General features: G+C 43.6%; 1 protein-coding gene across 10 annotated transcripts in view; it reads right to left on the bottom strand.

Moving 5' to 3' along the window:
• Nucleotides 1-80: 80 nt before the first annotated feature.
• Nucleotides 81-26100, bottom strand: part of POMGNT2 (protein O-linked mannose N-acetylglucosaminyltransferase 2 (beta 1,4-)) — a 31244-nt gene continuing 5224 nt past the window's right edge. For 3 of the 10 annotated variants that reach the window (XM_059847053.1, XM_059847081.1, XM_059847071.1), the window contains 2 exons: nt 5776-5925; nt 81-2398 (listed from right to left, as the gene is read on the bottom strand). In XM_059847053.1, coding sequence (XP_059703036.1) covers nt 570-2306 — 1737 coding nt within the window. In that variant the 5' untranslated portion in view covers nt 2307-2398; nt 5776-5925 and the 3' untranslated portion in view covers nt 81-569. Of the gene's footprint in view, nt 2399-5775; nt 5926-15687; nt 15794-26100 lie in introns of all 10 variants that reach the window. The other 7 variants (XM_059847101.1, XM_059847126.1, XM_059847118.1 and 4 more) reach the window with 3 other exon arrangements.

Raw genomic sequence — 26100 nt, 5'->3', positions numbered from 1 at the left:
GCTACAGATACACATTTTATCACAGCAATGGACAAATCTATCACAGTAATGCTTTTGACAAATAATAAAAGGCAAAAAAGTATTGAGGAGGTTTACAGCAGTTTAATGAAGGCTCTCGTACAAAATCTTGAACTCAAAGTTACAGTCAAGAGTTACAGAAAAATAAAACTCACAGTGAAAAAGCAGATGAGAATTGCCCACTTAGCCATGGAATTAACTGCACTTTAACGCTGTGCTTAAATAGTCACCACACAATAGAAACAAATTTTAATCACGACCAAGGTACACACAATTTGCTTCCATTCTGTTTTCAATTACATGTATTCAGCATGTAATTTAACCTCTGGAAGTTACTCTGAAGAACACAGAGGTTTCTCTTTATTTTTTTTTCCCAAACACTCACTGGAAATAAATACCATTGAAAGAATACATGTGGAGAGCAATAAAATGGACACTTAGGCACTGGTACAGTCTAGTCCTCTTCAGCCCTCTACAAACTACAAGACGAAAAGTTTTAAACCACAGATGGAGTGGAGAGCAGGTTAGAGCTGTACAGGTAGTGCAGCGGGTTATGTACTACACAAGAGCACATCCGCAAAAGGTCCCAGAAGATTTTTGTTGAAGATGCAGCGTATCCACACCAGGTATATCGTGAAGGGCTTAATGTTTTCTGAGAAGGTGTGATTCTGATGGGACAATATATAAGGCATGTAAGTATTTTCCCCTTGCTCTTGTATCCACACTTCGTATTTTACTTCTCTGACCTTGAGATACCTCAGATTCCAGGGGATCTGCCAGGACACAGCTAGTTTAGCTTCACTCGTGCCCTGGACAGAGGCCTGGCACTTGGCATCCCTCACTTTGCCAGGGTAGAGGCTACCAGACCACTTCTGCTTCTTGGGTCCGGGCTTGGACTTCACAGTCTGCCTAATGACGTGTATGAGAGACGGGATGTTCACCTTTGTGTCCTGGTAGGCACGGAACAGCCACTCGGGGTTGCGGCAGCAGAGGTGCCGCGGCACCTCCGTGCTCTTAATGATGCGCTCCTGCTCAGCTTTGTCCAGGTGAGCAATCCCGCCCTGATCCCAGGGTCTGTCCGGGTAGGTCACGGTGTCTTCCCTGGCGGTGTTCTGCCAGGCAATGTAGTGCAGGTCCATGCCAGGAAGGGTTGCCAGGGTTTTGTAGGGGGTGTAGTGTTCGGGGTTGATAGCATATGGGAAGAGCTCCACCACGGTAGCCCCTCTTGGCAGGAAGAGGGATGTGACTAGTTGGGCCCCGTGCATGCTGACCAGCATGGACGCATTGCTGATCAACCGGACGATGTCAGAAAATGAATGTTCCTCCAGAGAGACGGAAATGGTTTTCATCTGAAACTCCTGAGCAAGAGCCAGGATTAGTTCTGCCTCATTCAGGATAAGTCTGTTGATTGTCCGACTGAACACTACGATGTACTCCTCACTGGAGCTTTCCTCCAAGCTGATGTTCAGTTTCTGCATCATGAATTTGGTGAACTGCCTGATCTCGTTACCAGAAACCAAGATGTTAGCCTTTGGCCCTTGTGGCTGGACAAATCCGTACTGGTACCAGGTGGTGATTTTGGATAGCCCCACATAGGATTTGGTGAAGCAGAGGAGCCTGCCCAGGGTTTTAAGCTCCTCCCTGAGGAGCGGCTGCTTGTTACTCAGTAACTTGTAGAGGTCAAAGTGAACACCTTCACTCCACCCTTCCATGAAGAAGAGTCGTGCCTCCAGATCTAAGTCGGAGAACTGCTGCATGGTGTAATAGATGGGGAGGAGGTCGTCGTGAAAGACGTGCATCAGGTTGTCTGGGTTGAACCTGTTGGCGATCAGCGCCACATCAGGCACGAAGACCGGCTTTGGCATAAACTTCAGTGCAGCAGCTGGCAGCTCCACAAAGTTGAAATACTGGGTGTTGTGATCTTCCACAGAGGAGAGGTCGAGCAGAGCTGGCTGGAACCTCCGGGAGCCCAGGTTGGGCAGCATGACAGAGGAGTTGCTGTGAAAGTAGACAAACTCCTCAGCCTCAGTGGAGTAGCAGAGGGACTCGAAGCGGCAGATGCGGTCGGTGTGCATCCTGCCAGTACACACCATCCTGGTACCGTTCTCCACCAGGGCCTGCAGAGCTGCATGGTAGTCAATCTGAGCCTCAGAAAGCTCCTGAGACTGGCGCATGAGGACCAGCTCCTCCTCCACCATGGCGGCATGATCGCACAGTTTGATGTACTTCCACAGCACGGCAGCGAGGACGGACACGAGCAGGGCATTGAACACAGCTGCTATGTTCATTCTGTAGTTAGATCCTAGCAGGACGGCAGGTGGGGAATGCAATGGAGAGGGAACACATCATTAACACTCTCTGACATGGTGAGGGCAAAGACCTGTGGAAAATAAAACAAGAGAGGAACCTTTAAACATCAGGTTTACAGCTCCATCATAAATCATATTTTATGGACTATTCAAGAGAGTTTAGGCTTCTTTCAGTAATGTTTTCCCCTTGCAGGGAATGAGGGGAAAAAAGAAAAAAAGTGACAAAGCTCTCCCCAAAACTGTAAAAAAAAATAAAGCAAACAGAACTGGGAGCTGCTCTACAGGAAGGCTCCTCTCTCATTTTCTTTCTCTGCTTTTGAAGAAGAAAATATAAAAGACTTTTGAGGATAAGCTCTACGAAGATCTGTTAGAAAGAAAAGTACATTCTCTGTGACTCTGGATCACTGCTTTTTGCAGACCACTCCCACAGTGAGAGGAAATAGAGCAGTGCAATCACGGGGCCACCTGCAGAGGATTCAGCCCCAGCTCCTCCTCCCACTCGGTATGGCTGAGAGCACTCAGCGGTGCCCTCACCTTCACTGTGCGGTAGCAACAGCTCGAGGAGTATTGCCAGGACAGACTTCGCTACACTCCAGTGTGCAATGTGAACTAGTGAACATCTCATTCAATTTCATTTTATCCAGGGCTGGGGGAAGGACTTGTGGGTCTATGGACTGCCCTGAGGGAAAATCCCGAGTCACTGGGGTGTTGCTCTGGTGGCAATCCAGGATCAAAGGCTAGGAACTGCCATCATCTTCCAAAAGAAATACTGGCATGGAAGAGAGGAGAGCTCTGCTCTTTATGAGAGGAACTGATGTGTCATTAAAGCAATCAGACATTCATTTAGTGAGAGTCTGCCTCGCACAGCACAGCCAGCCCTTATACCAATGATGAGCTAATGCATTTGAAGGGTTTCACTGTTGGCATTTTCCCATTCCAACCTGAGAACATTTTCTGTGCTGCTCCAAAGCCTCCCTGATTCTTTTTCTGTTAGAGCCTGCCACTGTTTTCCTTCTATGCAGAAACACTACTGGGTTATATCAGAGTATTGATTATAACTTCAACTGTGAACTTCAATTGAAGTATTGATTCACCTACAGAATTTATGGGCTTCAATTTTCATTATGCATCAAGATTCACTGCTAGCCAGGCTGTAAATAATTGCATCCATGACTCACGGGGAACTTCAGGAAGGGAAATTTCTGATTAGTATTTACCTCACTAGATTGTTTCTAGCTGCCATTTTTAAAGGCAGCAATTTTAAATTTCTTTTGGTGCAAGTTTGCCATGGGGGAAAAAAGAAATGTCTCAAGCACATGTTCTGACATCCCAAGCATCCTTTAACATTTTAACCAAGAGACACTTCTTACATGGCAACGTAGAACAAGTTAGCCAGGTATACTTGGGACCAAAGCAAACACCTCCTCTACTGCCAAAGGAGTTCCTTTGAAAAGAGCTACTGCAACTTAAAAGCCTATCCTTCAACTTGGAATTGAATGGAGAATCATGGAACTCAATGAAGTCAGAAGGGATGCCTACACCTCGTGAGATACCAACAGCCTGGGGGATCTATCTTAGGAAGAACTGAAGGTACTGAAAGTCTGAATAATGCCAAAGAAACAAGTGCTAGCTGTAAGCCACACAAACTCAAGAGGTGATCTCTGGGGATCTGAGCAACAAATTCACTTCAATTTCTAGCGACTCAAATGAAAGAGAAATGAAGTCCACCTCCTTTGGCAAGGGGTCTGAAAAACCGCTTCATTTAGAAACTCCCTAAAAGCAAGCAGCAAATTAAAAATGTATTGTTTTGATTTCAACCATGGAAAAAAGGAAAGGGACCTAGAGTGATCTTCTGATTATCAGGGCAGAATCAATTCTCCATAAACCATGCCCCAAAGATGCTTCTCTATCTCATTCTTAGTACTCATTCATCTCTTCAGCCAACCTCTGTTGAGAGAGGGATGAAGGACTGTGATAAACTCTTTTCTAGCCCTTATTTCCACCACAGCAACTTTATCTGGGTCTCGTCCCAGGTGCCACAGATATCCTGCACAGAAAAATGATGGTTGTCACATCATCTCTCAATCTGTCTTCCTCTGTCAACAGGGGTGACTGCTGCTCCTCATGGCTGTGCAACTCTCAATCATGGCTATTCCATGGACAGCCTGGAATAAAACCCACTGGGGACAGCGGTACATCACTCAGGTTCTGCTAATGCAATCAAATCAGTTTTCAGGAAGAGAAAATTTTCATGCAGACAGATCCTGAACTATTTTATTGGTATCAGCTTTCAAAGCTTTATTTCTCCACTGTTTTTGAAAAATGTCTAATGATATCACCCAATTCTGTACATAACCTCTCCACTACAAACCCCTCATCTTGAGAGAGCACAGCTTTAAGTGACTTTAACAGCGAGGAAAGGATCAAGCCCCAGCAGCTATGTGCAAAGCTTGATAATCAGATCATGGAGGAGACCTTTAACAAGCAGGTACTCTCCTGCAAGCACAGCCTTAAAGGAAGGCCAGCCCGCAGGCATTATGAAACTTAACTTCCGTGGGTCAGAAGAACAAAGCACATACAAGTTCAATGGAGTCAATGCAAGTTGCAAAAACTTGGCAGAGGAGGGAAAACCACATGGCTTCTTTATTACTCCATTATGGCAAGGTGAGTGTGTATGTGCCGGTGTTTCAAAGCCACGAGAAGCCCACAGTCCATAAAACCACAGTCGATGCCACCTGCATTTCATGGGCATTTTGGTGGTGGAGAGCTCTGCTGACCATTACAAACCCCTTGAGCCGAACAGGTCTCCTTGAAAACAGCCTGTTCAAATGTTTCACCCCTGCCTGATTTGTTCTCTCTCCTCCAGCCCCAAGGGAAGGGCATAAGAGGCACTTCAGAGATGTGGCCAATGTTCAGAGGTTAGTAATTCTCATTTCAGACTCTGCCACAGCCATACCTACTAAATGGCTAGGAATGAACAACTCAGCTTTTAGCAAAAATCACCTGCAAGGTCCTCTTCTACCTCTTCCCTCATTGCAGCTCTTTCACTCCCCTGCACGTAGCTGAAGCGAGTGTATGTGCTTTAGCTAACCAGGTGTCAGGAATATATGTTAAATGTTAGCAATGCTAAAGTAATCCATCTTAATTTCTGTTCCTTGTTGCCAGTTCCTAAATCTTGGTTCATGCTGCTTGGGAGAAAGCTGCTTTTGATGGAAGTGAACAACGGGATGTGGACAGGAAGGGGTGTTGCAGGCAGAAATGAAAGGAGAATTTCACAGGTACTCAGAGAACTGTCTTAATTCTTTGCCTGTTTTCCCACATTTTATCATCCACTTTTTTTTCCAATCTGACACCTTTAGTGAAAACAGACCTTCAGGAACTATAATTTTTGGTCTCTCAGGGAATGGTAGAGCATAAATAGTAACAAACACTGTTTGCTTTTACATACCCAAGAGAGGCTGCACCGAGGGAGTAAAGGCAGGCAACCACTCTCCATGGCCCCTGGTTCCTCAGTACCCCAAGCTGAGATCAGTCATAAAGTGCTGTCAGCAGCAGTAGACCTGGGATAAGAAACTTTCCCAGGAGGCAGAAGGTAACACTGAAAAAGGTGAAAGCATTTAGTTTTCCAACTGAAGAGAGTTGCTTCACAATAAAAAAAACTTTCATTACTAAATCTCCCTCGCTAAATGGGTCTAGAGCTGCCACTCCCACGGTGTCATCAAATATCCTAAGAACTGAAAGGCATTTGCAGAAGTGGCAGGCCAGACACACTGCTACTTTTCTTAACAGCAGAGTGCTCTGTGCTGCTTCTTTCTACATAGAGGGCAGCCCCTAGGCCAGTGACCACCAAGTTGCCCACAGACTCCCTCCTCCCCATCCCTATCACATTCATCCACCCTCTTGCTTCCCAGTGACACTGGGATACCCAGGGCTCTGTTCCACGTGAGTAATATGCCCCAGTTACCAAAGAAATCGATTGGACTGACATTTTTTCACTCTCTGCTTTGAAATGCTAAAGCACCATCCTTCAGCACCAGGAGACAAGGCAACTGATAGAGCAGAGCCAAGGCAGAAGAGACGTGCATGTAAAAGCTGCACAGAGCTTCTCACTGCCAAGCTGCCACAGGGCAATGATGTCCCTCAGGAGGGCATGGGATGTGCCCTTGAGGACTTCCAAGAGGAGTGGGCTGCAGGGGGGCAGCAGGAGTGAGAGAGGGAGGTAGAAGAGGCAGATTTCCCTGGCAGTGATGCTGACAGGGCAGGAGGCAGCAGTCTTAAAGTCAGACAACGGGAGTTCAACAAAAACACTGGTGTGGGGGCAGCTCAAGACTGTGCAGTGGAATTAACAGCATATCCTGAAGCTTGCAGCTCAGCCACAATGGATGCTGCTCCAGCAGCTAAGAGCCTGTGGGAGGCACTCTATTTTTGGTCAGCTCATCTTTACTCTTTTTCCAAGAGTTCACAGGCATGAAGAGCTTACCCCATTTTCTTCCTCCACCCCCATTCACTTAGCAAAAGCATCACAGTTTCATTCTCACAGCTCGGCTACTTCTCCTCTAACTAGCACTGGCTGCTGGTGAGCAGGTGAAGCTTCAGGAATATTCATCTGGTTTGCTCAGCAGGCACTTCTGGCAGAGCCTGCCAGTGTCTTGCAGATCCATAACACTCATGCAAGTTTGGACACATCAGCACCTTCTGCCTGTTAGCTACAGGTTATCTGACGTAATAAACATCCTCAGGAAGTGGTAAGGACACAGGAAGCATAGATGGAGACACTGTTCTCCATCTCCTGTTAACATGCCTAGGAGATCAGAGTGGGCGGGATGAGAGAGGAATTTCCACTAATAGGCAGTTGGCATGAAGAACTGTTTGGAGTCATTTAGGAGATGAGTTCTGTTGTTCTTTTTTTAATTGTGAAGCTACAGTACGATGAATCACTAAAGCTATTAATATGATGGACAGTGTTCCAAATCTCCTCTCCATTTTAAAATCTGCAATCTAGGTGAGAAATAGGGAGAAAAGCTACAAAATCCACATTAAAAATCCCAACTACAAAAAATGACAAACATACACTACTAAGACCCCCAAGGGGAAAAAACCAAGAGCTTGATTAGGGAGAACAAGGGTGAACAGGGTAACCAGTATGCCTAAGGAGGGGTCACTGAATCCTGCAGGTATTAACAAAATGAGAAATGCTAGGTTTGTCTGTTTAGGCCTTGATGAACTTTTGTTACCAACTGCCCAACATTTTCCAGGCCAACATTCAGCTTCCAACAGCTACAGCAGGCTAAAAGGCCTCATCAAATGGAAAACTAAAAAGCATGAAGGAGACACATTTCCAGAAAGCATCACCTCTCTGTGCACAGAGGAAACACCTCCTCATGGAGGCCAACTTGGCATTGGCCCAGCTCCTGTGCACAGCCTGCCAGTTGTGGCAGGGTGTCCAAACAGAACCATGTGCACAGCTCCCAGAAATGCAACACAACTGGAAGTGGGCTGGGGCTGCTCTTGCCACAGGACAGCGAAGGAGTTAGGGCAGAGTTGCAGGAAATGGGCTTCTGGTTAGGGTAACACTGTGAGAAGGGCAGGAGCAGATATTCCCTCCTCAAGACATGTTCCCCATTAGCACTCCCTACCCCTGGATCCATCTCTTGCTGGACTGGCTCTCCAGGACCAGTACAGGAAAAAAGCATGCAAACATGGCATTTTGTATTCCCCCTGCAAAATGTCTTCTGTCCTTTCTCCCATCCCTGATGCAAGAGGCTTAGCTAAGGATTCAGTGTATGCAACACATGCAGTTTTAAATACCCACTTCATTCATCCTCAAAGCAGAAGTTGCTAGAAGGCAACTTTCCCAATTGGAAAGAGGGGGAGTTGGGATTCGGCAGCCAAGAATTTGCTTTTATTCTCATCTCTGTCACAGATTCCCACAGAACCACAAGCAAGTCAATCCCCATAGCCCAAAAAGCTGTTATCATCTTATTCACTCTATTTATTTAATGAGATACATATATCTTTCACAGTACATAGCACATTAAAGAAAGGATGGAACACTGAATGATTGATATACTGGAACATTTTCTTTGTAAAAAGCAGCCAACTGTAGAAGTGCTGACTTTTTAAACAGGAAAAGAGCAGATTCTTGTAGAGGGAGTAAGCCCAGCAGTTAAAGATAAAAATATCATTATTGAAGCAAGATACAAAGAGGGGACATGAAAAACAAGAATATCTTGACTATGTAGTCTCAAGAAGAATTTTAAAAATAACGCTTTATTCGAAAAAAAAACCCAAAAGATAACAATATATTTGAAAAACCCCTGTCTTATAAAAACCTTATCTATAGATAGCTGTGATCAAAATTAGGTCCATCTTCAGTTTTTATGGTTCAGCATAAGTGAAGAACAGAAAGCAAAACTTTTTATACAAGACTGCAACAAAGGAGACTCAGGCTCTGTGCAATGGTCCCTACTGGAAAAGTAACTTCCATATGAACAGGAGAAGACTGGTGGCTACAGGACACCTCCCAGCTGCACTTATAGATAGAAACCCTAAGTTTTCTTCAATTTAAATTCCAAGTCTGTGATAGGACAGGAACAGATCCAACCTGACTTTCACAATGACTAGCAGCCATTGATTTAATATTTGTTGATACTTCCTGTTTTGATCTACAAAATACCAGGTTAAAAAAAAATTCAACACTAAGCAGTCAATGCATAGAAGCAAGCCACAAAGCTGAGCTGGAAGTATAAATCGAAAAAGAATACTTCTTGGGCTTTTAAGATCTGCACTTCCAAGTTCTCCATCCATAATGGACTATGAAATTCTTTCCCCATAAAAAATCCCAGATCTCAAAAAAATTCCCCTAAAAAAGATGCATTTTTGATAAACAAGCTTGAGGCGAGAGATGTAAGGAAAATGAGCTAAAAAGATAAAGAAAAAGAAAAAAACAAAAGGTATTTCCTTCAGTCCTTCAAGTCTTCTTCACCTTCTGAGAGTCCCAAGCCTAAAGATGAAAACCCAAGTTACTCAAAATAACCATGGCTAGACAGAGGCAAAAGCTTAACAGGCGGAGTTCATTCCAGTTGATCTTTGTTGACCCGAGTATCCCACTGAAACCTATCTGGTTACAGTGTCATTAACAGCCCTGTCACAGGAGTAAAAAAATCTCTCCCTTGTCCTGGTCTCTTGCTTTCAGTCTGTAAACCAGATACCTTTGTCAGAACAAAAAGTGTGAAGAGAGCAGCAGGTTTATCTTACTTCAGTGGTCTGCCTAAAGCAAAGATGGAGCGGGGGTGGCTGAAGGGAAAATTTACTAATGCTGCAAAATTGAATAAAAAAGAATATGGCATGAAATCCCAAAGTACTGAACAAGACGATCTTCAGCCACTCCAACTGCACCTCTGGGCTTTAGCTGCCATTTGTTACTCTCTGTATTTTATCTATCCTTTCCTTCTGTGTTCTCCAGCAGGCAGAGTACCTGTGTTATTCGGGTACTGGGACTGGTGCTTAGCAGCACTCACAGCCTGAGCCCTCCCTGCTCTCCATCAGCTCGGTGCCCAGGACTGCTCCTGAGTGCTGCAAATCCTAAGCAGGAGCCAAAATTGTTCGGAGCACAACGCAGCCAATAAGAACGGCGATGATCCCTCCTTGGTTACCACAAGCTCCACATTAGCATGTTTTTAGGGGAAGGTAAAAAAAAAAAAAGAAAGTAATGTCATAGCAGCATGTGTCAGGCAAGAAATACATTTCTGCAAACCTACAGAATTTAGTCCATATCAGAGATGTTTTTCAAATGAGACTTTTGTTTAAAAATGATAAAGCAAACTCCTGATCAAACAAAGAGGGACTACAAAGACGTGGGATTACAAATTAACTACTGACTCCCTTCCCACATGTGCACACAGAGAGGAGGGATTCAGTGTGAACTTGCATGGAAGGGGGGAGCGAGGAGATACCATCGAAAACATGCCAACCTCCCCCCTCTCCTCAGTACACTGCAACCAGGACTGCCAACAAAACTGAATTCAGAGCCTATGTGATCAGCACAGCAAACACAGCACAGTTACAATGACACCAAGCAAAGAAATACAGTAATTCAGAGCATCTGCAACCTTTTTAGTCTTGGAAGTACTGTCACTGGTAGATCAGTGTTTCAGAACATGCAAGCATACCTGGTGTTGCTAAATAACAGGAAATGCTATCCGGTGCCTCTCTTTCACAGGAGAAAGAAAAAAGAAGACACCTTAAAGCTATGCTGTGCAGGGAAACGAGCACTCTCTAGTCCTCTTCTTTCCTCACCACCACAAAGAAAAAGCAAAAATCCCACCTAAGAGCTGTCGGCACCGTAACCCGTGCACCATCAGCAGCCTGAGCTACCTTTCTCCCCCAGGTCTGAGCATGCTCTGTGTGCTGGCAGTGTCCTATCGCTCCAGCTGGCTCACCTCAATTTGTTAGCCTCCCAGAGGTCAGCCTTGCATGCAGGATGATTTGCTGCAGTATTCCTGCAAATCCCCGACGGGTGGCCACACTGAAACAAACACCACCGTGCTGTTTCACGGAGCTGAGCGTGTCTTGGGAGATGGGCGGCGAACTGCTCTGGGGAGGGGGGACACATGCATTTTAGGAATCCTGTTTTTGAGGATTATTAACACCACTGCTACTCCAAACACTTCACACAAAAGAAGAAAACAATAGGAGAGAAAGGAAAAAAAAATGCCCCTTGCTTGAAGACGTGAAAGCCTTTTGTTGTGCTTTCTAGTAATTCCCTTGGCACCAGGAAAGCAATTTCCCAGCTGTGACGGTCAGCAAATGGCTTAGAATTGAACAGGACTGTGATTGCCCTCCTTCAGAGATCCAGAGAACAGTATTTTCATGCAAAAGTTATTTTTATAATGGTGGAAACAAGTAATTCCTAAGCACAAAGGCACAGAAATTATCCAGGAGCTTATAAGAGAATCTCCTACTGCACACAAGCTCACGGAAGTGACTGCCTTACACACAAACCTTCACAGCAGAGCTTGAACCTGTCGGGGCTGAGCAGCTTCATGAAGATGGCAAACCAGATAGAACTGACTGGGAAAACTTCCAGTTCTTATCCCACAGTGGGATTCACATGCAGATCATAGCCCTCCAAAAGGCGCATGGCACCAAGTCATACCATTGAACACAGGAGTGAGACCCCAGCCCTGCAGGGCACTCCTGCAGGCAGACAATGAAACACAGGAGGCTCTGCAAACCTGTTGATTGTATACTTGCAGAACACATCTTGTTCAATATCTGTCTGTGAGGATTTTCCCTTTGAGACCTAACAGGTAAAATAAGAGGGATGAAAAAGAAGAAGAGTTCTCTAACAACTCCTCCCACATGCTCAAGGTGCACTTCAAACTACAGCAAGAGCCTATGCCTGTCCTGAGAGGATCTCAGAGACACTGCTCAGTCATATCTGCCTGGGGGAAATAAATAATTGAAAAGGGCAAAGAGAAGTGAGCCCATCCAGTGCCCTCAGCCTGTCCTATTGGGACTAAGGAAATCCAAAGTCACCCTTCTCTTTCTAAGACCATCTCATCGTCCCATTGTGCCTCTGAATACAAAGATCTTGCCTTGTGCAGAACAAGTCCGACATTTTTCCTCTGAATTTTGTAACTCTAGGAGTGGAGTTAGATTTGGAGCTGACTTCACTTGAGAAAACACATCTTGACTTTGTGCTTTCTACACTTCAGAAAGCTCCACAGCGTGACCTACCTCCCACTGATGCTAACAGGAGCCTTTCCACTGACCCCACAGATCTTGGCTAGCGATTTTATCACTGGGACGGACCCCTGATAACCCAGACACAGCATGTTGGTCGCTTTCTCTTAGACAAGCTTTTATTTTATTGGAGAAGAAAGGACAACATATACAGACTGGTCTTCTATTTATAAGTAAGCTTCTTTTCCACCCCTGGAATGAGGTATGTTATTGGATTTCTTAGGTACAATTTATCACAAATTGAGTTAGAGAGTTTAGCCCCAGTCCTGAAGAGGGTCCTTGTTTGTCAACCTGCCACACCACAAAGTACAAAACTCCATCATTAAGGGGTGGGGGAGGAACCATCATCTAATAAATCCGGCAACTGTGAAATAATAACTGTCCATTACAATTGCACCATAAGGCACTAAGTGTGGCAGTCCCAAGCTCTCCACAGTCAGCACCTCCTACAAGCCGATAAGGTTTGAATAGGAGATCTTGGTTCAGAACTAAGGATTTGATGAATATTTAATACCCCTCATAAAGTTGCCTTCAAAAACAGTACCACATTTTAGAACTCCTAAAAAGCAGTACAGCACAGACAAAACTCATCAAGCTAGCAAGAAAGTCTGAATAGATCCCTCTTGGTTTAGGGCTGACAAAGAGCAGGTAAATCATTATTTACTGAATCTTTTCAGTGCACATATATGTTGCAGGGGTGCCTGCATCGCTCTGAGTCACAGCATTTATTATTTATAGTCCCAGAAGGACTCTCTATATGAAATTATTCCTCTTGCAGTGCTTTTGAACCAAAAGTGCATTTCAGTTTGAGGGCACAAAAAAAAAATAAAATATGCCTGGACTAACAAAAAAAGTCTTTGTACTGACAAATACAAAAAAGACACAAAGAAAGCATTTGGTTTCTGGACACCAAGATTGGGACTTCATACAGAGAGGATGACATTTTGATTCTTTAGAAACTAAAATTAAAACTCATGCCAAAAGGACTAGGACTTCAGCCAAATATTGAAAATTCCTAAGCAAGAATATACTTTGATATGGTAAAAGATATTTTTCTGAAGAATATCTCAGAGGCCAAACCACCCTTTGCTCAAGTGCTTCAAGAATGACATGCTCCCAGGCTTAAGCGATGTAGGATGCAAGTTTTACATAAATATTGGGTTTAAAAAGGTTGAAGTATGATCAAACATATTTTACACACACACACACACACACACACACACACACACACACACACACACAGAGATTACATGTGTTGACATCAACCGGACAAATTCATAGATATTTATTCTCCTCTGCAGATATGAGCATGTTTATACATATAAAACATATACTTGCCTGCTATCTGAACTTGTCATATGCTAAACTACTCACTCTAATAAACCCCTCCATCCCTATTAAGAACCACCCTAGCAGCATTGCAGGGACACACTGGCCTGCTCCTGCAGCTGTATGCAGTGTGTGGTGGTAAGAAAGGTGTGGGAGTCACCTGCCAGTTCCCAAAGCAGGAGATGGCTTTGGTAGTAGTTCTGATTCAAGTTAGGTGCCACTTACGCTCTTTCAAGTTCCCATTTGGCCATCAGTAATGACAGGTCAGCAGGGTGACAGAGATAAATCAATTCCCTCTCCCACAGCTTTGCCAACTGCGCACCTGCAAATGTAATTAGTGCCAATGTGTCTGCAAGGGAATCTGAGATAATTCATGCTCATAAGAGCAGTTTGGTAAGTCAATGATGTTCAGCAAGACTGACGTGAGAAACCAAGGGTAAAACATTGCCTGCGAGATCCCTGGGTACAGCCTCACCCTGGTGCTTCCCATAGTTGCTCTTTGTTAACTGGTTTTGCCCAGGCAGCAGAAAGATCATCTGCCCTCTCTCAGATGACACTTCAATATTCAGACACAACCTCATCTGAAGAAACACATCTCCCATTTTACAGACAAAAAGACTGAGCCTGTCAATGGGATCTGGGTGGGATGCACCACACCAGCATCCATTAATATGGGAGCAGCTTCCTGTCAAAAATCTACCAACAATCAAAACCTCTTGTGTATTCCAAGGTTATATTCATGGGCTTCAGGGCTCATGACAGAAGCTGTGGCCTCTAAGACCACAGGTGACAGAGTAAACATGGTAATGGACAAAGAGGAATAAGCTACTAGCTCTGTCACTGTTGTTCTCAAAGAGCTGCTGGAGGAGTAGCCACAAGCCTGACACACCCTGCTCCACACACACCTTCCTCCCATCTTCGTTTCCCACTGCACTTGCTGTACAGAAGGTCCAGGGGCCTCCTGCATACCTGGAAAACCTCTCCTGGACCCACAACTTAGTTTCAAGTTGGAGGCCATGTCAGAATTACTTGTCCTGGGAATTTTGGAGGAAAAGGAAGAGAGCCTCTTCTCCTGTCTATTGAAACAAACAGGGTAGTCATAACCAGCAAGTCTCCCAGATGTCTTAGGAAATTAAGATGTTAATATCACAGCAATTGCAAGAAAAAACACCCCTGAATGTGAACATAATAGGGGTGCCAAGTTATGGAAGACACGTAATAGAAATACAAAACACCAACAGGCACTTAAACAGATCTATAGGGGTGAACAGATAACAACTGTGTGGAAGTATTCAAAGGACAGGGCTTTAAGATGTCCAAGAATTTAACTGCCTTCACTGGATTAAGAACCTGGTTTGCAAGTGGGCTGCAGCTATTCCAGAACTGATGAGGACATCTTGGTTCACAAGGAGGATTACAGGAGGACTTGGATGGTCATCATGGGTGCCCTCCAACTCACAATATTCTATGACAGGACTGTTGCCTGAAGCTCCTTTGTTCTAACCTTCCCCTTTTGCTATGTTCAGAGCCTTTGTGCTTTCTTAAAAACCTTGATAATCCAAACCTACAAACCAAAGTCCTAGTACTTCATGGAAAGAATTCCACAAGGAAGCAGTAACAGCATCTACGGTCTGGATCAAAACAGCAGTTTCGATCCAAGCTGGAGCATGTGCTTCAATTAGCCAGTCTCTGACAAATGCCTGGAAGTAGCCAGAACAGCAGCATGACAGGAAAATAGTTCAGAGCCAAGCTAAAGGAGAATCTAAATCAAATCAGGGGAAATAAAAAGCTTTACTGCCATTTTGAGTCCCGTAATTGCAAACTGATTGTTTTACCTCCAACGCCCCCTTCAGCCACACCTGTACAACACATCCTCCTCACATTTTAAAGGATGCAGCCAGCATACAACCCAACCCTATTCCTAGGTCAGCAGTGTAATATTAACAACAGGTAGGAGCACAGTGTCATAGGATACCCTCCCTATAGTGTAACCTGCTGGACTCATGCTAAGGGAGTACAAAACATCCATGTTCTGAGTGGAGGGCACATCCCAGGGGTTCTGACAGTCACATGAAATTTCAGAACTAAGCATTAGGTCTTACAAATCATAAAATAACTTATACAGGAGGTAAAAAAAAAAAAAAATCAAACCTGTGTTTCCTGACACCATAAGCCATACAAATGAAAAATATCTGCTGGCTAATTAAAAAATATCCTAACAACTGGGTTTTGATTAATACTTAAAAATCTCAGTCTGATTTCCCCCAGGGAAAAGAATTCTTACCTCATCCCTCATCTGATTACAGTATCATCAGAAGGCCCAGAAGAGAAGTAGTAACACATGGCTGCAGGCCAGGCATTTTCTGTTGCTCTGAGGGCTACTGCTGCTACTGACAGGAGGGAGAAGAAAGCAAATGAATCATCTTTCTCAGCTTCAACATGAACCGCTGCACACAACAGGGAAAGTGTGATGAATACACTGAATTAATTGTAAAAGCCTATTTCAACTCCTCCAGGTGTCATATGCAACCATTTACAGTTCAATACCTAAAAAGAGCTTCTTCATGCCCTCAGCAGCTTGAAATTTCAGGGAAAGACTATTGAATTTAGGCATATTTATCAAGGGCACAGCAGCAAGAGGAAGAAGTCCAAGCCTGACCTAATAGAAATTTTTTTTATTAGACTTGCTGCTGCATTTATCTGAATAGTAATAAAAACCAAGGTGATTAATTTTTACCCCATTTCTTTCCATCAATAAATCAAAGTTACAATGAAAAGTGGGTCTCCTTGTGACCCACTTGTGTGCAGTTTTAAACACTCCCATAAATAAACAATATGACACTCGATATACACAAGAAGGTGAAAGTTTCAGAGAAAAAGCAGGAAGTATCTGTTGAAAGAGGAACACGTGCTAAACTACTGACACAGTTGCTATTCACCTGTGGCCCTTCCATGATGGGAGATTCCTTACCCAACTCTGCCACACCAGCTCATTTCTGTTCCCCTCCTTCCTTCCAGCAATATCTGCTGCCTCTGTTTCATCAATTGCTGAGTCAAGTCTTTGGCAATGAGAATCTCTTCAAGTAACTGAAGTGTAACCTGACTCTTACTGAGAGAGGAGCAATATCAGCCCAATAAAGCAACTGCTGTTCAAGGCAGCTCCAGTTAAAAACATCTGCCCTCATTCATTTTGTACAGCTCTGGATCCAAGCGCTGGTATTTGCAAAGCTAAGAATAGAGTGGTCTTTCAGCTACTTTACAGAGTATTTCAAGATATCAAGGGCTCTTCAAACAGCTTCCTACATCAGGATGTGCTTTTCCATCTCTATGCTTCTGGTGGCATTGATGCAGCCATCCCCAGAGAAGCCACCAAGCCCAGGGAGGGCTGGAACAGGGCTGAGCCCTCTCAGTAGTGAAGCATTCCCAAGATGAGCCGCAGTAACGACTTAAGGGCTGCCACACCCTGCAGCCTCAAAGAGGAAGGTCTGGCGACCTTGACAAGACTAAAATATACATATGTATTGGCCATAGGCAGTGAATCCTACCCCAGGTGTGGAGAGGTCAGAGATAGAGGACATTTACAACCTTCCTGCCTTGGCTCATCCTGCTTCATTCACCCCTTCTGTGGCAGAATGATGTGCTTATAATCTAAACTGGAGGCTGACAGGAACAATTTACTGAGATAGCCAACCCTTCCTTCTAGGCAAAGGGATTAAAGCTACAGCACAAAAAGCTTCTCTTGCAACTATGAAGACCCAAACCTGCACCTGTGTTACTGCAGCAAGTATGTAAAATGAGAAAGCACAGAAGTCAGGGACTGAGGACTGACTAGGAAACAACCATCGTGCTGAGTGACTTATAATTACACAAAATAACCACCATTTCTTTACCATCGAGGTGGTGAACCAAACTAAACCCCAAAATACACTGAAATAAAACCCCTCTTGTCTCATTTAATATACTTAAGCTTAAAAATAAGCATGTGTGCAAGAGTCCTGTGTTCCAGTGGGACAATACATGCACATAAATTAAGCAAGGACTAGAGAACTTTGTGTATAATAGCTTGCCTTGTGACCTCTGTGCTAAGTATATATATATTTGTATATAATACATATGTATGACTATTCCAAAATTAATATAAAAGATTACAATTAAGACAGAGACTACGTATTTCTTCTATGTTTATACCCCCATTAAAAGATGATTAATCAATGATTTTATAAATCCAAAGAAGTTAATTTCAATGAGCTGCTGGCTTCCTAGCTTTAGCTTATACTTTGACACAACCATAACAGAGTCAGAAGCCAAGATGCTGCAAAGCCTTATATAAATGTCTGTGGAACTGTCCCAGGCAACCTTATAGAAGAAGGGAAGGTGAGAGCAACTCCAATCTTCATTTTCTATTAACTCTCAGGTCTCTACATGAACATGAATAACAACCTAAGTAGTAAAGAACAAACAGCCAGAAGCAAGGAGCAGAGGTAAGAACAAATCATTAAAAAGTGATAAGCACCAAGGGTCCTAACTTAGCTAAAGGCAGTAAAAATGCAGACACACAGAGAAAACCCCATCATACCTCCTCAAAATGAATCTGGTTGTATAGTTTTAGTGCTGAGTAAGTAAACTGCCTGAGTGCAACACCACAGTGTCTGCTAGAAAGGACAGTATTTCATTTGTGTGCTTAGAGGTCTGATAGCCTATTTTCCCAGGTGTGTCTCTCCCTCCTTTTAAAGGAGAAAATTACATAGCGAATTAATCTTTGTGAACCTTTTTATTTTTCACTGCTCCTCCTCTTCCCTCCCGCCACTCCTCCTAGCCATTGTGAAAGGTAAGCAGGAATATACTGAAATTAAAACTGAAATAAATGACAACAGCAGGAACAGCCTGAGTCTGGTTTGGCTCACAAAAGTGAGTTTATGATACGGTTGAGTCAGGGCAAAAAAAGAGGTCATGAAAGTGCTGTCACACACCTTTCTGGAGAGAGCTTTTTGTCCACATAACAACAGAAGAATGCTTTATCCGCTCAGGGAAACTAATTTTCCAGTGCAAAGGGATTTCAATTCACAATCCGCCACCATCCCACTCAATTTACATTACATGTGGTCAGCTGGGCGAGGGGAAAACAACAGCAAAGTAAGACACGAAGCAATTCACAAATCACTCCTTTCCAATGCACCAAAGGCGTACCAGTCAGTGTTCTGTGTGACGGACTGTGGTCACTCTGTAACTACATCTGACTGCCTGCTTGCCAGAAGCACATGCAAAGCCCCATCACATCCAGGGAACCACTGACTGCACAGGGGGAGTGCAGTCCCTACACACAAACTCAGAAGGGTTTTTTTCCCTGGGACAGAAGAAGGCACAGAGGCAGTTGATTTCAAATTCTTTCAAGGCATTACCAAGGTATATTACATAGACTATGCTGAAGTGTTTCATTGGTCACCTGTGATTCAAAAGTCACATACAGCTTAAAACTGCAGATGAGTCTCTGAGCTTAAAGAAACCAAGGTCTGAACTCTCAGCTGAGTACCACTCCTAGAACAAAACATTCACATTAGCACACCAGTGAAGAGAACTGAACTGCCAAGAGTGTTATTCAGCGAAGAGTACCCAAAATTGATCCCTAAAATAGAATGGGTGAATTTTTAGTACCAAAAGACATTAAAAAACTCACAGCATAGCTTTGAGAAGAATGTAGCAGAAACATCCCAGTCTGGTTTAGAAGCTCTGAGAAGGGAGAGCAAAGATTACTTTTCAGTATTAGCTTTAAGACTTCACAAGAGGGATCTTTAAAAACCTATATGGTTTACTATCAGAGAACATAACTAGATGCATAAGAAAGATCTGTGTGCAAGCCCTCTTCATACAAGGGGTACATAGAGCATAACCAGGAAACCCATCACAATTTCTTGATGTCATTAAAGCGTGGCCCTAATGCACAACTCTGAGCTGAAGAAAGAGTTAGTTCTCTGAAACAGAAGTAGCCTATGCCAAATTTACACAACAAGGACTTCCATTCAAGGACTCAAATCCCATAATTCAGTTGCTCTTTGCTTCTTGAGCAGCAAAGAAGCCAGCAGATCAGACTTTAGAGACATCTTTCCCTGTTAATTACATGAGAACGGTTTAAAACAGAGATTGTTTCACACCCACTGTCTCTCAAGAGCAAAAATATATGCATAATGAAATTGTTAAGGTAAAACAGTAAAAATGTGGAAAGGCAATTAACACCATATACAAAGAAATCTTTGCAGCTGAAAACACATGATCTGTTTTCACTGAGAATAACATTTTCTCAGCAGAACTTTGCCAAGTAAGCTGCGTGGTACAAAAGCCATTGTTTGATAAATACGAGAAACCCCTTCTGTTATCAAACAAACTCTTATTCCTCTCATCTTTAATCCCAAGATCCATATACGCCACCTCCACACAAGAACCAGAAAATCCTTATTCAATATCAAAATGAGCCCTTGTCCCCTTTTTATATACATGTGGCCTTCAGAACACCTAGTAGCTGAAGAAGGGGCTCCTGGATGCAACTGAGCAGCGAAGTCCAGCTGCCAGTGAGTACCTAGATCTCTGCTGCACTTTTATAAGGCAGAGTCAAAGGCCAGAGGAGAGGAGAACACTTGCATGTGTTTTGAAAGGAAAAGGTGAAACACTTTACAATGGAAAAGGGAAACATCAGTTGGTTTGGATGTGAGAATTGTGCAGCACAGCCTCTCACAGGTATGACAAAGCAAGCTTTGGAGCACAAGATGGTCAAAAGGCAATGAAAGCTGGAGGCAGGATGGCAAAAGTTTGTGAAACTTGTCAGTTGACACTGGAAAAAGCTCAAAGAGATGAAGGGGCGAATTGCTGAGCTCTTTGCTTACATGGTAGTTGTAAGGAAAACATCCAAGTTAACTCCAAATAGCCAAGTGTACTTAATCTCAGGTGTGTCTCTTCTCAAACCTAAACAAAACAACCCAAAATAATAAAGAAGACCTAGGACTAAAATAAAGGAAGAGAAGAAACAAGTAGGAGGGGAATAGACAACAAAAATAAAGACACACTTGGACAAAGGATGTACCACAGAGGAAGGTGCAACCTTCAAAGACTGCTCTAGGGGAAAAAAAAAAAAAAAAAGACCAGACAGGAAGATTAACTTTTTTATCTGTATTTATCAATAAAACACCAAGAAATTTCCAGTCATGAGCTCAAGACCTCACTGCACTGTATGAAGCAAACAAAATCACTTAAAACACAGGAGAAGAATGTGGAAATGTCAGTGCCAGCCACAATGCTATTTGATCAGCTGGTGGTAATTCTGTGAAAGTGATGCTGTAAAATCAGTGCATCAGGAAAACTCAGCCTCCATCTTTCTTTTAGAGTCTCAAGGATGCAAGAGGGATGACATCTAATTCAGTACCAAAAAAAAAAACCCAACAAACCAAAACATTTCCATCTGTACACAAAAATTATATATCACCTCCCTGTTAGAAAACTAGCTCAAATCCATGAGGAAAAACAAAGATGACTTCACATTACCAGGAATATGTGGACAGCAACCAGAGCAGAGAATACATTGCATCCTCAGAAAGCACACATGACATCAAATACAAAGAAGCAAGAAACATGGCAGAAAAATGAACTACAGGGGAGGAAAGAAAACAGAGCCAAAAAGAGTACTTCCACTAAAGGACAACCAGAAGAAGAACTAGATAGAGAAAAGATCAGAGAATCATAGAATACACTAAGTTGGAAGGGACGCATTAGGATCAAGTCCAACTCCTGGTCCCATGTAGAACACCTCAAGAATCACCATATGTCCCAGAGCATTGTCCAAAGCTTCTTGAACTCTGTCAGACTTGGTGCTGTGACCACTTCCCTGGAGAGCCTCTTCCAGTGTTCAGCCACTGTTTGGGTGAAAAGTTTTTTCCTGATATCCAAATGAAACATTCTCTGACTCAGCTACACGCCATTTCCTCGGGTCCTGTCACTGGTCATGAGAGTGAAGAGATCAGTATCTGCCCCTCCTTTTCCCTTGTGAGGATTTTGAAGACCACAGTGAGGTCTCCCCTCAGACTCCTCCAGGCTCCAGAGGCTCATCCACTCCTCACCAGGCTTCCCTTCCAGACCCTTCACCATCCTTGTTGCCATCCTCTGGACACTCTCTAATAGTTAAATGTCTTCTTTACATTGTGGCTTCCAAAACTGCCCCCAGCACTGGAGGCCAACCCAGTGCAGAGCAGAGCAGAGCAGAGCAGGACAGTCCCCTGCCTTGCCCAGCTGGTGATGCTGTCCCTGATGCATCCCCAGGAAGTCACTGGCCTTCCTGGTTGAGTTGTGAATTATTGAAAATTTCTACATATTTCCCTGTTTGCCAGGGAGGAAAAGTCCTGCACTCTTACGTAACATCCTCAGTCACTTCCAGTGCTTCCACCTTCCAAACTGAGGTGCTGTGGTGCTGTATTGCCTGCTACAAACATGGCTCTCTGCTCATGGTTAGCAGACGCAGGCAGAGGGTGAAAAGTGAGACGTGGAGGGATGCACTGTAAGGTACCAAACAATCAGCATTTCCATTACATCAGTTCACACTGTTGTGTGACAGTAACACAGAACAGCTAAACCTGCACTACCGTCAGACTGCTCTTCAAGGGGACAGGAAAAGACTCATTTTCTTATCCCACTCCAAGCCACTAAAACAAGTCAGATCTCCTTTCACAGAATGAGCTTTGCTTACCCCACACAGCATGGTGCCAGATATATACACCCAATGGAAGCAATGCTTCTGCTTAGATTTAAGGATGTGCTTAACTCCTGGCTGCATCTGCACTTTCACAGACATCTCCTTGTGGGCCAAGGATTTGCATTCTTACACATCTTTAAGCTTTCCAGGACATGGCATTTATCATTCTGACTGTGATAAAGGATGGCAACACCCTGCTCGTTTATCTTGCTCTCAATACACTGCAGAAAACAAAAATATAGATTTTTTTACTACAAGGTGGAGGACACCGATATCACTCTCCCGCTCTGATAATTTAACTATAGCATAACATCATCAAGTTTAAATCAGAAGAAGGAAGAAAAGCTTGAAGAAGCAAAAAAAGAAAAAAGTAGGGGAAGCAAGATTTACTACAAAAGAAACAAACAAATCTGTTTACAGATCACATCTGAAAAGAACATCCCTATTAAATATGATTTCAGAAAAACTGACAAGGATAAATCCACGTGCAGCTCCAGGTATTTCAGCCTAAACATGGAAAATATACATTATTCTGAGTTTATGAAGGCCTTAGTTTTATCAGTACTTTTTGTACATACTTTCTTGGTTCATTTTAGACATATTGCAAGACTTTAAACCAACACACTTGGGTGCTCACTGATTTTTAAAGACAACAGCTCCCTATTTTTTAACAGCTCCCTATGTTTCTGAATTATATATGGGCTGTGTACCCCTTCAGGCAAAGGAACTCTGAAAAATTATGTTTTGCTTCTATCCAGGTGCTCCAAGTGATCTCTACCCCCCCACCTCTTCATCACATGAAGTAAAGATGAAGACTGCACAACATCAGTCATGCTGCAGACCTGTTCAGATGCTGCCTCTACCTGAAACTACACAATCCACGTGTTGAGATACTCATCTCAATTATCAGAAGCCGAAATTTTTGCTAGAGTGGGCTAGGCAGGTCCCGAGAGGGTGCTGACTGGAACACATACTCCACAAGCCAGCATTATGCCAGACTGCATCCAGCTCCTCTCACAAGTTTCTCCTGATGGGATTGCTCTCCCGCCTGCCTTTCTCTTTGATGCCTGGCTAAGTGATTTTGGCTGCACCTGTGGTCTGCAATACATTTAACAAACAGCACAGTGTGCTCCATGACCTGGCTGCTCCAGAGCCACGTGCCTGTGGGAGTGCTGCCTAGAGCATTAAGCCCACTGCGTGTGCTTGAGCGCACACGGCCCATTTTGGACCCGCTTCATTACCCTTTTCTCAGCAAGCTTGCCTGGAGTTAATTTAATGCATTTAAGGACTGAAGACCAGCTTTGCCACCCTGCAGTGCTATCAAACATGTTACAGGCAGAGGATTTGGCCATATTCCATCTATGGGGTTTCCTTCAAAGTCTACTTCTTCTGAAAATAGCTGAGCTGGTGCTTGAGCAGTATGAGAATAGTGCTCCATCCGGCACAGATCACCACCACCATGGAGAGCTGCTGCATCTTTACACTGACCCTTGCATATTCAATCCCTCCCCTGTCACAGGAGTGGGATCACTTCCAAGACTCCTTATCTGATACTTTAAAAGTATGGAAGAAGACTGGAGTACACAACAGTGGTCCCTATATTCAGGTTCTACAGGCCTGGTCAGCTTAATATGATCTCCCTCTCTCAACTGCCACAGAAGGGCACTCACAGTCCCCCGTCCAGGAAGCAGCATCAAGGACTCACAGGAGTAAACAGAGGCAAGTAAATGCTTTCCAGCTTCTTCCTCAGCAAGAGTCCCCTGAGCTTGGGGACAATCACCTTAAGATCCAGATTCCCATGGAAGAAAGCTTTTTCCTTTTCAAGGGTGACTTCCAACTTTGAGGCTCAGTATAACCAGACCAGCTTTGAGAGAGAAGGACCAGAGCCACACCTGGATGTGCCTTTGCAGGGCAATCCCACCTCTGCCCACAAACAAGCTTCCTCTCAACCCATTCAGAAATACCTGTACTATGCTTTCTACCAGTACTATATAAAGTAAAAACCTTTTAAGTTCAAACACAAATCACTTATTTTCTGATCTAGCCAATTGAAAAATGATGAATGACAACAGGTTGTGAAATTTATCCTGTCACCAGCCTATAATTGCTACTTGGAGCTTCAAATTATGGCAGAAAAAAAAATGAAGAACAAAACTGAAGTGCTTATGGCTTATTTGGATTCTGGTTTATAAAGCAGAGCATTATCTTCGTCAGTGTGTGAGGAAATGCAATTGCACTGTGGATCTCTACATCAAAAACCATCAATTTTAATTAATTATTTGAGTATTATACCAGCAAGAAAAGAATTACTGTAGTTATTTCAGAGCTGCTTATTGCTTTTATACATGTGATCTATCTGCAAAGGTTAATATGAATTTGTCAAAAATCTAAGTTTATTTGACTACAGAATTATGATGGCATTAGGATTTAGGATTAGCATACTATGACTATTAGGATTCCTAATGGTATCCTAACAAATACAAAAATATTTTGAGGTCTTTCTAAAAAGGGACTGGATAAGGACTGAGGAGTAAAAGAGGAAGAAAAGGCTGCAATTGAAGTAGGTGTGAGATTGTCTCTGTAAGATGGAGAGTTAAGGACAGAGAACAACTAAGGAGCCCCGTGTCAAAGAAAAAAAATAAAACCAACAACAAAACTACAGGCAGACTTCCAAGACATTCCAAGTAAAATTACAGTAGTTTAGGTGCACTTGGTTTAAAGTTCACTCTTTCACATTTCTTCACTAAAAAAGTCACCCATAAATACCAGAAATAAAAGCTCACCAATCAAAAGCAATCAAAGCTACATTTTAAAAGCTAGCTCTACCCCTCTGTTCTTCCCCCCAGGCTTCCAACTTCCCATCTCAGGACTGTCAGGAGCTGTCAGCAGATCATATGAGAAATTCATCTGAACATACAACATAACTTGACAGGCAATACATCAGAAAACCTAGATGTGACAACAGCAAATTCCACCAGATGGTCCTGGATCATATCTATCTATTAAAAAAATTCTGACAGAAAAAAATTTCTAACCACACATAAGCAGAGCTTCTGAGGAATAGAAAAAAAAAAAATCTGGTATATGCACTGTTTCACCCTTTGTCCTAACCATGCCAGAAAAGGAGATACACAACAGCTCCAGCTTGTCCTCAACAGTTTGTCCTCTCATTAATATCTATATATATATTTCATCCTCCTCTCCAAAGAAAAGACTTCTAAATAAAGATGCCTCTCCCTTAAAGGCAGTATGTACTACTAACAATACTGTTTTTCAATTGAGAACATTCTGTCAATGACTCTGGAGCCTGGTCTTGCTCCAGTACCAGCCTGGTCTCCAGGAACACCAAAACCATGCAGCTAGCCCTGGGAGTAGCTGCAAACTTGAAGCACATTCAAGATTCCCTGTTTGCCACCTTTCCCATCTCCCTGTTGCTCTGGCAGGCAGCAGACTGTTTGGGTTCAGGCTGCCTACAAACCTCATCAGCATCTGCAGCAACTCTTTCAGGAGAGACCTTGGTTTGCCTTGTCCACTGTCAGTCACACAGGTCAAACACTGAGTGTCCAAATCTACCCTCAATTCAGATAAAACTGCCTTTGATACATGTGGAGTACAAATCACATTCCAGCAGGCACAACCTGCTCCAGCCTCAGGCCCACATGAAACAGTGCTGTGGCAGGCACAGGGTCAGGGTCGGGACACCGTGCCACCCTCTGAGAGATGAGCACAGTCCCATGGCAGAAAACTCCAGGTTCAGAAGCAGCTCTCTAGCTATTTCACTGATGCTGTCACTGTTCCTCAGGTGAGCACCACCAGCCCGGCCACAGCAGTAGCTCAGCTGTGACAAAAGCAACAGGCCTATGAAACGTAAATCAAACTGGAGCAGGCTGTCACTGCTCGAGTGAGACCCTCAGGGACACCATTCCTTGCTCCTGTTCTGCCCCTGTCTTCTACAGATGTGTGCAG

The sequence above is a fragment of the Haemorhous mexicanus genome, chromosome 1 (genome assembly GCF_027477595.1).
Source record: "Haemorhous mexicanus isolate bHaeMex1 chromosome 1, bHaeMex1.pri, whole genome shotgun sequence".
NCBI classification, from domain to species: Eukaryota; Metazoa; Chordata; class Aves; order Passeriformes; family Fringillidae; genus Haemorhous; species Haemorhous mexicanus.
This window is presented reverse-complemented; position numbering and strand designations above follow the sequence as displayed.